At 38.3% G+C, this 13431-nt stretch overlaps 1 protein-coding gene across 2 annotated transcripts; it reads left to right on the forward strand.

The window, feature by feature from the left end:
- The first annotated feature begins 314 nt into the window (after positions 1 to 314).
- On the forward strand, positions 315 to 13190 carry odad2 (outer dynein arm docking complex subunit 2). 2 transcript variants are annotated; one of them, XM_029146152.3, is made up of 21 exons: positions 315 to 474; positions 1110 to 1363; positions 1558 to 1715; positions 1984 to 2191; positions 2333 to 2439; positions 2834 to 2970; positions 3474 to 3590; positions 3746 to 3954; positions 4179 to 4310; positions 5086 to 5239; positions 5839 to 5985; positions 6279 to 6488; positions 6701 to 6934; positions 7274 to 7384; positions 7490 to 7644; positions 8458 to 8638; positions 8738 to 8799; positions 9511 to 9625; positions 10822 to 11010; positions 11104 to 11325; positions 12295 to 13190. In XM_029146152.3, the coding sequence occupies exons 2-21, from the start codon at positions 1134 to 1136 to the stop codon at positions 12409 to 12411; spliced, it is 3195 nt and encodes a 1064-aa protein (XP_029001985.2). In that variant the 5' UTR covers positions 315 to 474; positions 1110 to 1133; the 3' UTR covers positions 12412 to 13190. The 2 variants fall into 2 exon arrangements, with proteins under 2 accessions (XP_029001985.2, XP_055364340.1); XM_055508365.1 differs by lacking the exons at positions 315 to 474; positions 1110 to 1363; positions 1558 to 1715; ... (2 more) ...; positions 2834 to 2970; positions 3474 to 3590 and having other exon boundaries at positions 3779 to 3950.
- The last annotated feature ends 241 nt before the right edge of the window (positions 13191 to 13431 follow it).

Consider the following 13431-nt stretch of genomic DNA (forward strand, 5'->3'; position numbering starts at 1 on the left):
ACGTGTAACTGACTGACAGATTTTATATTCTCACTGCTTTTATGCTGCTCACATTTCTTTGTCTTTCATTCATCTGTGTAAGAACTAGAACTAGAACTAATGAATTGTTGTATATTTCAAAGCTGTAAATGTTTGAAGACACGAAATAGTTACAGAAGAATTAATAAAAAATGCCCGATATTTGAATCTTAATTTTAAATGTTTGATTTGTATTTTTCCGTTTTTAAAACTATTTTCAGTGTTGTGATTTATTTTTTTCACTTTCGAATCAGTTTTTGATGTATTACAAAACAACCAGACGCCACTGGCTACAATTGTAGAGAATTGAGTTTAGACATTTTTGGCTGAATGCACTTTCCGTTGTGTGTCTCCGTTTCTTAGCAACTGAAAACGACGCGTGAGAGGAACGTGAGCTTGTTTCCACATTCACCAATAGCCACTTGTTTAAAACAGGAAAGCAACTTGGAATTTACGGTAAGTTTGTAGTGAAGTAGTTTTTATATATTTTTTGTATATTATCTTATATATTTACACATGTAGCTAATAATGATGGAACGAGGACAAACCGAACATTAAACAGTGGTCGATGTTGTGGTTGGTAACGCTTGTAACTTGAGACAGATAATTCTAGATGTCGTTTTTGGTGAAGTTGACAACGATAAAGATTAAATAATTTCTACCTTACAAGTTAATTAGCGTTTGTCGGCGATACAAACGATAAATTCTGTTTACAACTGTCGTAGGAATTTGGTATTACATCCGAGTAGACACAAAAAACAATAGATATTACTGCATTTTCTATGGTCTGATGAAGGTATTTTACTCTAGACACGATGGACACAGGTTTTTAGACTCCATTTTTTCTTTGGTTTGTGATCGTCATCGTTTGTGACAGGAAGAACTAAAAAACCATGTTGATCTAAAGAAACACATCTATTTGTGAATTAGCTATTTTCTCGGGCAACAGAAAGAAACAGAAAGCTTTAAATATTTGATGGACTCAACTTACTTTGTGGACTCTTTTAATATACTCATGGCACATAATCCCAATACTAAAGCTTTTGATTGTTTATGATGGTTTTAAATGTTAAATATTCTGAATTTTTCAGATTCTGACTCATCCATCAGATGACATGGGGATTTCACTGAGCAGAGGTGCCAAGTGGACTACAGCAGGTTCTGGTACTGCCAAGCTAGAGCTTACGCCAATGAATGAGTCCTTGATGAATGAAATCCTACGCTTTGTGGAGCAGTTCAGCTCTCAACACCCAGAGGAGGCAGAGCATGTGTTTGATGAGCCACTACAGTGGACCACTGCTTTAGTGGCCTCTGATTTTGAATCAGAATCAGACTATGACATCAGGTCAGTCTAATTATGAAGCATGCGTCTACTGTAGCTGGCTTGAGGTCCACGTGCATTGTTGGGTGTGATTTTGGTATGACATGTATGTGCAGGATATGCTGCCACTCTAATGCCCAAATACACTTAACCCAGTTAAATTCAAATCAAAAGGTTATAATTAATAATTAAATATTTTTTGCCTTATTTACCCCCAGTGACTCAGATATACAGTCACAGGAGAAGGACAGAGAAGGTCATCCACTGTTACAGCTCTCCCCTCCTGTTGTTAACGTGCGAAGCTTCAGACAGCTCTCTAAACTAGTTAATCTGGCAGAAGCTAAGAGGCTGGGAGAAGTTCAGGCATGTCTAGAAGGTAAGCACAATAACCAGGTGGAGTTTGAGTTTTTTACTTTATTTGATGTTATCCAGGAACTAGCATTTTTACATAATCTCTCACCGTTTGGAAAAGAATTGTGTTCAAAAAGTACGGTACATTTGAAGCCTGCTGTAAAGTAGGTTCCAACAAAAAAATCTTCATAAACATACATCTTCAGAAACATACAACAAACATACATACTGTAAACACATTGTGGTCAAAGTTTGAAATTTAAGGGTTAAAATTAACCTCTTCTATTGTGTAGGAAATCGAGATCCTTTAGTTAAGATTCTTGGTCAGGACTTTGCCGACCTCCTTAAGAGAGACGACGCTGACACTGATGTGAGTCACATGCAAGATCAAGGGAAAGACCAAGACCAAATAAAATCCTCAGAAGTCAAGGTCAAGCTGTTTCAGTTGCTCCAAATCATGGATCAGAGGCTCATCAACAAGCTTCTGGAAGGCATCTCAGAGTGGGTGTTTCTCATTTAGTCCTCTACCAGTTACACCTGTTTCACATCAGCTTAGTTTTGATTGTAACTTTGCAACATATTTCTAAAAGACAGAAGAACAAGAGGAATCAGATGTTTTGTTCCATTATATTTTTATTACAGAAAAGTCAAGCTCGACCCGACTGCAGTCAAAAATGAAGTGGAGTTGTTGAAAAAGCTCTGCAGTGAAGGGGAAGAGAGGTTCTTGAAGTCCATTCGATACACATCAGGTTTGAATGATCTCTGCATTAAGCTACACAAAAGCAACTGCATTAACATTAATTCTGTGTTTTTGCTGTCACAAATGAGATGGATGGAGTTCTTGGTATAATAATAAGGAAGCAATTAACGTCTGATAAATAAGACATTCTCTTTAATGGCTGTAAAAATGTAAAAAAATAACAGATAATGTGATCAGGGGTATTTTATTTTACAGATAATGTAAAATAAAATGTGATCTATCACTGTGTCCTCTTTGTAGGATTTACTTTGATGTAATATGAATTATGACTCTATCCTAAACTAACACAACTTGTACAACTAAATGTTTTCTATTAGTGTTGTGTCGACTACATATTTAGTTGTTTTTATAAAGTATGTCTTCGTGTGGTTATGTGTTTTTAGATTTTGAGTTTCCAAATGGCTGCCGTGCCCCTCTGTGGAGACAGGCGCATGGTGACATGTGTTACCTTGTAATCGAGCCTTATGAGACAGAAAATCTCTACATTACCTGCAGCAGTGATGGAGATTTTCTCAATGGGGTAAGACTACTAGAACACATGATTGACTGCAATAGTAGCAAAAGCATGTTATCACACAGTTCCATTTGAACTGTTGCACTAATATTGCATGTGTGGTTATTTAAATCCTATTGCGAAAATAGGTCATTATGTGCATTCGCAATATTTAATACTTTGAGCCTTTGAAATGGACAAAAATAAAATAAAATTTACTAGTTCAACACAATTGTAGGGACTATAATCACTTCTGAATGTGTTTCACAATTGGAACTATGTTTTCATTATGTCAAATGTTTTAATTTTTCCACTAATAATATTTCTGCAGAATGTGAAGAAGTTAACCTCAATAATCCTAAAAAAACAAATTCAGTACACTGATACCAAAGAAAACCTAGCAGTGGTGTTTAAAAGTTGATTTAGCAATTTACATGTTTAAACTTCCTTTGAGTCTTCAGATAACAACAAACTTCTTCTGCTTTTATTGTATTTTTATAAAAAGTCTGTTTCTTACTTTCTTTTCACAGGGAATACAACAGATGGAGGACGACAGCAGCTATGAGCGAAAAAGTGAGGTATTTGTGGACCTGGTAGCACTTCTGAAGAGCAGATTTCCTAATTTTTCTATGAACATAAACAAACAGGTAAAGTTGGATGAAAACACCTGCAATTACTATCTCTTCCTTGCACCAGCATCAAACTCAACCTCCTTTAACAGCACATGAATTACCTCAAATGATTATTTTGTGATTATGTTTTTCTTGCTCTTTAGTCTCTGCCATTCTCTTCTTACTAACAGGATTCTGCAGTTCAGGAATGTCCTTCAACAGAAAGGAGCCAGCACGGTGATGCAGTGGAACAAGGCCGACCCCATAGGTCCTATGAGCAACAGGAAGGTTTTGTAGATATGAAGGCAAGACAACAGCACACACCTGTCGGGGCAGATGATGGGAAGAAATACAAACCATGTCTGAGATGGAAGACTCTTGGTCTTGCGTGTGCATGTGGGTATGTGAAATTTCATCAGAAGAAACAACCTGAAATGTCTTGAGTTTATCATTCACGTTATTGTCTAAGTGACAGATATGAAAACTATGGGCACATGGTTCACGAATTTGTGCAAGTGCAAGTGCAAATGTTTTCAAATACGCACATCTGAGTTGATGAATACATTCACCATGGCTAAAGATAAATCTTTAATGAATGAAATTAACCTTATCTTATCTTTACAGTGATGTGGAAATAAAAAAATGCTTGAGGAACTCGGGAGAGACGATTGGTGAAAAACAAAATAAACAGCTGGGACTTGGAGCCAAGACTAACGCAGTGTTTTCTTTACATGGACCAGTGTCATCCCAGAAAATGTTAGTCTCTGAAGTATTATTAGAATGTAAAATGTGATCTCTCTTTGTGGAGATTGAACTTAAGGCGAACTGTACTCTGATCAGCCATTTTAATTAATGCACCTGTCAAATGCAATGGTTACTATACTGTTCTACTATATGTTTAGAATCAAGGCCATAGAGGGTGGTGGTGTGCGTTATAATACAACACTTTTAATTTTGTGGCTTTTTTGTAAAATTTTGCTGTTTTGGATTGCTTTCAAAATAAGCCTTTTGTAGTGGAAAATCAAATTAGTGCTGCATGAGTGTTTGACGTGAACAACCAGAACCAGAACATTAGAACAAAAAAGTCTCTAATATATGAATTTTCTTTTCTAATAGTTTCAATACAGTCACAATCCAAAGCAAAAATAAACCACACTGACTGAAAAAACAGAAACGCACATTACTGAGTCTGGAATCATACTGTATAGCTCGCAAATGGCCTCACTAATAAAAATAGTGCTCTCAGGATGCCTGATGTGACATATTGCAGTATTCTAATACTAATCACTGCTCACCTGACAGATAAATTGTAAAAGGCTTCTAAAAAGATTTCTTTGAGTTTGTTAAAAATGCTGCTCCGCTTTCACTACGTCATCACATACGGAAAGGTTTCACTATTCAGTCTTGATTTCGGTTGGAAAACATCATGTATGAAGCAGATTGATTCGGGTGTGAATCAAACTGTGACTTACTGATGTTAAAATGAATTTCTTTGTGTGAGATGACCATGGTATGTCATGTCTTTATTCAGGAAGACCACTGCGGGAGCCCTGCCAGTGGATCATTTTAGTGAAAGTTCATCTGAAAGTGAGGATGAGGAGGAGCAGGCAGAGCGCCACCCGGAGAGTAGCACAGACCTGCCTGCTGAATACTGGCAGATCCAAAAACTGGTCAAGTACCTTAAGGTATGGGAACATTATCTTCATCTAATCATTAGATGTAAAAAGCCACTAGAGTCTAATGGCTTTTTACATTTGGACAGAAAGATATGTGAAAAAAATGAAGGCAGACTAAAGTCTATTTTTTGTCATCTGTGCAAAAACCTAAGTTAATAAATTAGTGACCAGACACTCAAAGTCCTTCTGAAGTGTGAGGAAAGCACATAGTTGGAAAAACTGATGTCACTACAAACAATAAAAAAAAACTTCTACAGGACAATACCAAAAATGATGATCTACAAGTACAGGTAGGCCTTGGCTGAACAACAGGGAAAACACGCACAACTTAACCAGAATATTTGAACATGTGGAAAAGGGTGAAATTGACTTGACACATTAAAATCCTAACTGCCAACACAGGTTATATGTAGAGTCAAGTTAACTTCCATCATCTCTGGTGATATGATATTTGAATATATTAAATAAAATGATAATCCTGGACTTGTGTTTAAGAAATAATTTTGATTTTGACATCTTTTTCTCCTCTTCATGTTGACATAAAGTGCCGTTATTACTAAATTGCTAATGAGTGAGATCCAATTCTAGTATATACAAATTTATTTCAGGGAGGAGACCAGACAGCCACTGTACTCACTTTGTGTGCAATGATGGACTTTAATTTGATGCAAGAAACATGCCAACTGGCTATTCGGGATCTAGGTGGCCTTGAAGTCCTCATCAACTTGCTGAATACAGATGAAGTCAAATGCAAAGTACGTAACCGCTTCCGTATGTGTATAAACATAACTGTCTGCATGTGCCAGGCTGTAGATTACTACTGTAGATGTACAGCACTAGTGCTGGGCAGACTGTATGCCTTGAAAGTATGTCACTTATTGTCCTTTATGCTGAATAAGATATTGATCATTTTAAGGCTTACTGTACTTTTATTTAGTTTTTTTGTGTAGATTTTTGTCTTCACTAATAGAAATAACTAATTACTCCCTTTTTATTTTTGGAAAAACTAATAAATCAATTTACTGTTTGATTTATATTTTGTGATTAGATTGGATCTCTAAAAATCCTGAGGAAAATAAGTCACAATGTGCAAATTCGTCGGACCATTGTAGACATGGGAGGCCTGCAGAGCATTATAAAAATTCTGGACTCACCAGTCATGGACCTCAAAGCCCTGGCTGCTGAGACCATTGCCAACGTGGCTAGGTTCCACAGAGGAAGGAGAACTGTCAGGCAGTATGCTGGTATCAAGAAACTAGTAAGTACAAACATCAAAATTGTATTTTTGCTTTTTGTATCAATTCACCTACAGTAAAGGCAGATGAATTGATGTATGCAGTGTGTTTCACATCTGTAGCCATCCTTTATCACAAATCCTGCAAAACTAAGTTACATAATCCTAAAAATGTGACCAAGTTTGTGTAGTGTTTGTGTTCATTCATTAGCTATGTTCCCTGTCTCCGTGTACAGGTCAAACTACTAGACTGTGTTCCTAATTTTGCCAACCTGAATACAAATGAGGAGAAGGATGTGGATGTGGCCCGCTGTGGAGCTCTAGCGCTGTGGAGCTGCAGCAAGAGCATTAAAAACAAGGAGGCCATTCGTAACGCTGGGGCCATCCCACTACTGGGACACCTCCTCAAGTCTCCACATGAGAACATGCTTATCCCTGTGGTTGGCACCCTGCAGGAGTGTGCCTCAGAGGTGATTAGAGGATTGGGTTTTGGTTGCTTTTTGCCTCATAAATGCTCAAACCACCAAGCTTGAGAAAGTAATTACTGTATACTGCTACAAAACCTTACTGTGTTACTGTTCCAGTGAGGCCAAGCTTTCACCTTCAGACACAAAAATGCCGGCTTCATGCATCCACATGTGATAAAATGTGGAAGGTGTGGAGAATAGAAATAATATATGTCATGAACTAAATTAAAATGTCCAGTTGCCACTGAAAAGCACATCTGATATATAAAAAGTCTAAACACTGTGTGGTAGACGTTGTAAATCTGAGATGATATGTGGTTCTTATTTATTGTGTGACTACAGGAAAGTTACAGAATTGCCATTCAAAAAGAGGGCATGATCAAAGATTTGGTCAAAAACCTGACCAGTAACAATGATGAGCTACAAATGCACTGCGCCAGTGCAATCTTCAAGGTACCGCTTTTTACGGCAGTTATGTTCACACATAATTTCAGTATACAAATATTTTTTTCTCCTGAATAGATGTTGTATGGCCAGATTTCCTCATTGTGTTTTTAGTGTGCCGAGGACAAGCAAACCCGTGACCTGGTGCGTAAATACAAAGGTTTGCAGTCTTTGGTTTTACTTCTGGGGAAGGCGGAGAACAAGCAGCTCCTGGCTGCTGCCACTGGGGCAATCTGGAAGTGTTCCATCAGCAAGGAGAATGTGGCTAAGTATGACTACACTCACTATTATCACTACATTAATAACTTTTTTTCAGGAGTAATGTCAGCATTTGCACAAATGGCATTTTTTTGCTTGCTAGTCTTTTTCACCTACACCTACAGTATATTTGCATTTTTCTTGTGTCTGTGTTTATGCAAGGTCATTTGAGTGCATTTGACCTAAATAGTGTTGGCAATACAACCTCCCCAAAGCCCTTTTTATGTAATGCATTTCTTAGGCAATTAAAGCTGAAGCTGGTGTGAATGTCGAATGCTGGCTCTCATCTTGGCTCCTTGTGCTTATGAACCTTTCCTAAAATATTATAAATTCCTACTGTACCATTTAATAATTAATTTAGGTACTACTATGTAGTTGTCAGGTCGTAACATTCAGACTTGGGCAGACTTAGTTTAAAATTAATTGACTGGGGATTTTATAATATATAAAATCTATTTTTAAACATGCATTGCTGGACATAACATCACTGTGCTAAAGTACCTGTGCCCTTTAGTATAAAATATCATCTTGTGAAATTGTTCAACAGTAATTAATGTAGTGTTTTAGTCTTGTCATTTTTTGTGAATAGTCCTCTTTTTCCAAACCACTTTGTATAGAGTACAGAGATGCGTTGCATCTTAATACTGCCTTATTTTAGATACATTCAGTCCAAACAAACACTGTATGTGTAGAACGTATTCAGTTTTTGTTATGTATTTATTTAGTTTAGACAGTTTGAGCTGTGAGAATGAGTAGTGTGCATATGTTCATATCCCCATAGCTTCGTTAAGAGCATTTATTTTCATCATCTTCACCCTTGGAAGGTTTCAGGAGTATAAAGCCCTGGAGACTTTAATAGGTCTGCTGACTGATCAACCAGAAGATGTGCTGGTCAACGTAGTGGGCGCCCTGGGGGAGTTTGCACAGATACCTGCTAACAAAACAACTGTCCGCAAGTGTGGAGGCATCAAGCCACTAGTTCACCTGCTCACCCGGACAAACCAGGCATGTTGAAATGACTCTTTAGTAATGCTCATGTATACTTAATATCTTTCTGTATCAATTGAAGCATTTTTTGTTTTTTTGCATGTGTGATTTACACAGGCGCTGCTCGTGAATGTAACAAAGGCAGTAGGTGCCTGTGCCACAGATAAGGACAACATGGTGTAAGTCTTTGTCTTTGGTTTTCTCAATAAATGTAGTCTCGGGTCTTAAATGTGATTATTACATTGCAGATTAAATTAGTTTAAAACAAAAAAATACAGTGTTCAAATGTTTTGGCATCCCTCTTTTCAAGAACATAAAACTCAGTAACCATTAGTTTATTCTTTTTACTGTACATTTGAACCAACCAAACACTACAGAGCTTCTCGTAGTGTTTTTTCGGTTTAAATTGCTGTTAAAGTTTCTTCTTAGGAATTAATAGAACTTAATTACCAAGTTTACACTGTTAATGATGTAAAAATGCTATCATACAAGCTAATGCATTTTATTTCAGACAAAACCAAGGAATTACAATAAATACTGATGCACGTAAAAATGAAATCAGTGACTGCCGCCATTTTCACTCAAGAAACGTGTTTAGCGTTGGCTTGTTCTGCATGTTCTTTTCATTGTCTGCGACCAAATAAAATATGCAGCGTTCGCTAATATTACATGTATTATGATGTGATGGGCTCTAGCACACGAGAAGGTGGCAAAATCTGCTACTTCCAACTGCCAATGGGTTGTCTGTAGTCATTCTCTCATAGTTTCATAGAGTATGAGTACAATAGGGCAGTAATGGGACACTCATACTTTAGATACAATAAATTTGTTATAAAAAAATGTATGTTTTAAGATTTAAAACATATCCTTCTATCTTTATCTATCCTTAGAATCATTGACCAGCTTGATGGAGTTCGTCTATTATGGTCCTTGTTGAAAAATCCCAGTGCTGATGTTCAGTCCAGTGCTGCGTGGGCTCTTTGTCCATGCATTGAGAATGCCAAGGTAATGTATTGTACATTACCAAAGACTTCCTCCACAGTAAACATTTGTCTAGTCATGTATCCTGTTTCAGCAAGATTCCATAGACAGAGCACTGTTAGGAATCTTATCTGTACTTAGCTGAATATGGAGCAGAGAAGCCTCTTTGGCAAAATGGAATGTGTAACTGGAAAATAATAAGGGAGATAATATTGATATCCTAGAGCATGGGTTCTGATTTTCCAGCTGAATCCAAGCTTTTTCTTTCATGCAGTAGAGTTGGTTGTTTTTGCATTGGAGACATTTATGTTTTGTTCCAGTGAAGCTAGTGCCATTAAGCTTGGCCTGCCTACTTTAACTTCATATTATTATGAACAGCACATAATGTGCTTTCTAAGCATAGAGGGAGGATAGAAAGGTCTTTTCATGTGCAGCCTTATAATGTTTCAGATTTCAGCTCAGGCATTAAGGAGATTCTAGCTAGTCTGTCGCAGCTGGTGGCTCAAGAGAGCTTCCTCTGTCACAGGGACTTCTAGCCAGCTATCATCAGTATTCCTGGGGAAAGGCTTCCTGTGTGTTAGAGGGGCTATCAACTGGCACTGCATCACAGGGTGCATAGACCGCACCCTCACACCAGTAGAGGACAATCAAACCATACATATATCTCCACTAAAATAGTAAAAGAAATCACATCATTTACCCAGAGGCTCTGTCCAGTGGATGTAACACATTTTGTACATAACATTAGCTTTCATTCAGGTGTGATGAAGTGGTATGAAACTAAGCATACACAAATTATCACCAGTTATGACCAGTGAAGTATTACTAAATAACATTGAAGATGATCAAAAGTATTTAAGTAGACACTGCTGATCACAAGTGTGACTATTAATCTACTTCTATGATCGTGTCCTGAGACACAGCCCCTCCATTACCCTGTAAAGCAGAAGAGTGGGGGGTTCAGCTAGTGCGAGGGAGTCGTCCTCCCACATCTCAGAACATGAAAAATGTGTCTGGAACTTAAAACTTTGTGGATGGCTAAAGATCTTTACTGATGTAGATTGGAGTTTTCTGCTGATTGTTTTGCAATACTTGGACTGACTGATGTCTGGAATAATTAAATCATTCTCATCATCAGCCCATCTGTCTTGTATTACAGTACTCATTGTAACAGAGCATTTCACAGTCTACCAACTAATAAGAGACGTTTCGTTATATAGGATGCTGGGGAAATGGTGCGCTCCCTCGTCGGTGGATTGGAACTGATTGTTAATTTGCTGAAGTCAACAAACAATGAGGTTCTGGCAAGTATATGTGCTGCCATTGCCAAAATAGCCAAGGACAAGGAAAATCTGGCAGTCCTCACTGATCACGGAGTTGTTCCACTACTGTCCAAGCTAACAAACACAGTAGGTTCACCTAAAATAACTGGCTCTGCAAGTTCCTGGCGTCAGGTGATGAGCTGACGAGGGGGTGATGTTGGCCTCTTCATCCTCCCACAGAGAGATGTCAAACTCCGTCACCACCTGGCTGACGCCATTGGCCACTGCTGCATGTGGGGCTCTAACAGGGTGTCCTTTGGCGTGGCCGGGGCTGTGGCACCTTTGGTCTGCTACCTGAAATCGCAAGACAGCGCTGTCCACCAAAGCACAGCGATGGCCCTGTACCAGCTGTCCAAGGACCCCAACAATTGTATCACAATGCACGAGAAAAGAGTGGTCAAGGTCAGTTCAAGAACTATGTGCTTTATGTTTAGGAACCTCAACCCCTTGGAGAGGGACAGGTCTAAACTAAAACACTGGGCTGTAACATTCCTTATTCTTCTCGTGCACAAATTGAACAAATAAGTGAAATGTTATATACTGTAGAAGTAAGATGACAGCATAAAGATGCACTCAAGTGAAAGAAGCTTTTGTCACCAAAGTTTAACCTGCTTGTGAAGAATGTTTACCTTCATGTTTTGAGTTGCTAACTAATCTGTAAAGTTTACTGTTCATATTCACTTATGGTAGTTTTACGTTAGGCTTCAGATCTGAGTTATGCCATGGAGCTCGCGTCCTTTGAGTCATTGCCTTTTTCTTCACGGTTGCAGCAGTGTTTAACGTTGTGAGGTAGCAGCTTCATCAAAATAATCAATCTGTTTGAGTTAAGATAACTGTTCTCCGTCCATGTAGCTACATAAGACAGAAGGTAAAGATGATGGAATGATCTCCTTACTGTAAATGTAATCAACAGCATTATCAGATAAATATCTACTGAAGTGGAATTTCTTTTCTACTGCTGTGAGGTCGGTTATGCTAAATTCAAAAGTCAGTAAGAAATGGTCAGATAACAGAGGGTTTTGGGGATGAATCAATTTAAGCTGAGCGAGGACATCATAGTGTAAATAATGAAACCGCAGTCAAACTGTAGAGCACAGAAATACTGCACACATAAGGCAGTTACCATTACAAACTACCATCTAAAAATATGTATTGCAATCACCAGTAATAGTTAAGCATGTGATGTGGGCTACAGCGCTGCAGGCTGCTGGGTGGTGTGGCGTCGACCTCGCACTTCTTATCAGTGCTACACATTGCACTGAACTGGCATCACATACATGACATGATTCAGACTCTTGCAGCCTGTAGACCTCTTTGTTTTGTTAGGACACTTCTACAGCCTTGTGTGACCTCTCCTCTGTTTTTCCACAGCCCCTCATCCACATCATGGGCTCTAATGAAGAGACGATCCAGGAAGCTGCCGCTGCCTGTGTCCGCAACATTCGACTGCTATCGTTGGCTAATAGGAAGGCACAGTTATTTCAATGACAGTCAATGATGAATGAAGAAATAGACTTCTGAGAAGGACATTTCTTCCCTGAGTTACACCACTGAGTACAGCTAAAGGTGTAGTTAACTACAAACCATTGATCCCTGTCAGTTGTAAAGTATCAAAACAATCAGTTGAAATATGGTTTGCCTGGAGACAGCACAGCATTTACAGTAGGAAATACCAGAGCACACTGTGAATAAACTGTTTGCCGCCAAAGCATTTTAGCCCCTGTAGAAAGAGGATCACCACAGGTTTGTGAAATGCTCTGTTCAACAGCAGGATTTCATTTAGATTATTATATTTATTTACTTTACTTGTAACTTGACTTGTCTACCTTTTGATTTTAAGAGTCAATGTCCGGTTCCTGTCTGCATTGCATTCTGCTTCGCATTCTTTTCTTCTTCTTCTTCTTCTTCTTCTTCTTCTTCTTCTTCTTCTTCTTCTTCTTCTTCTTCTTCTTCTTCTTCTTCTTCTTCTTCTTCTTCTCATTATTCAGACTGATTCTGTGATCTCTGCCTCGTGTCCTCATATGCAACCTCACCACATCATACAAATCCTGAGTTTGTCTCTACAGACATCCGTCTTTTCTCCCACTTTTTTGCCTATTAAATGCCTCTTTGACAAGTTTCTGTCAAGCCACATTATCCTACTTTGTCTCAGGTCCTACTGTAAGTATCCACATTTTTTCCCAAGATGAGTTGTTTGCGTGAGATTGCAAGATCAAGTTATGGAAACTGCTGTGCTCATGTTCATTAAACCCAGGAGAAGTCTTGGAGCCTTGTTAGTATTGCATCGTGTTTGTTTAGTACATGAAGCTGTGTATTTGTCATAGACAGCTGACAACAACGGTTATTAGGACATATGACTAAGGAGATACTGGACTCAAAGCTGGACTGAACAGTGGTGTCATATTTATTAGTTCCAGTGGGAAAGGTAACAGACATATCAGATATAGGTCCGTTTATTTTATCTTGATACGTTTTTGATAAAAATGATTAATTTTGTCTGCTCGAAGC

Source organism: Betta splendens, chromosome 4, assembly GCF_900634795.4.
Source record: "Betta splendens chromosome 4, fBetSpl5.4, whole genome shotgun sequence".
Classification (NCBI taxonomy): Eukaryota; Metazoa; Chordata; class Actinopteri; order Anabantiformes; family Osphronemidae; genus Betta; species Betta splendens.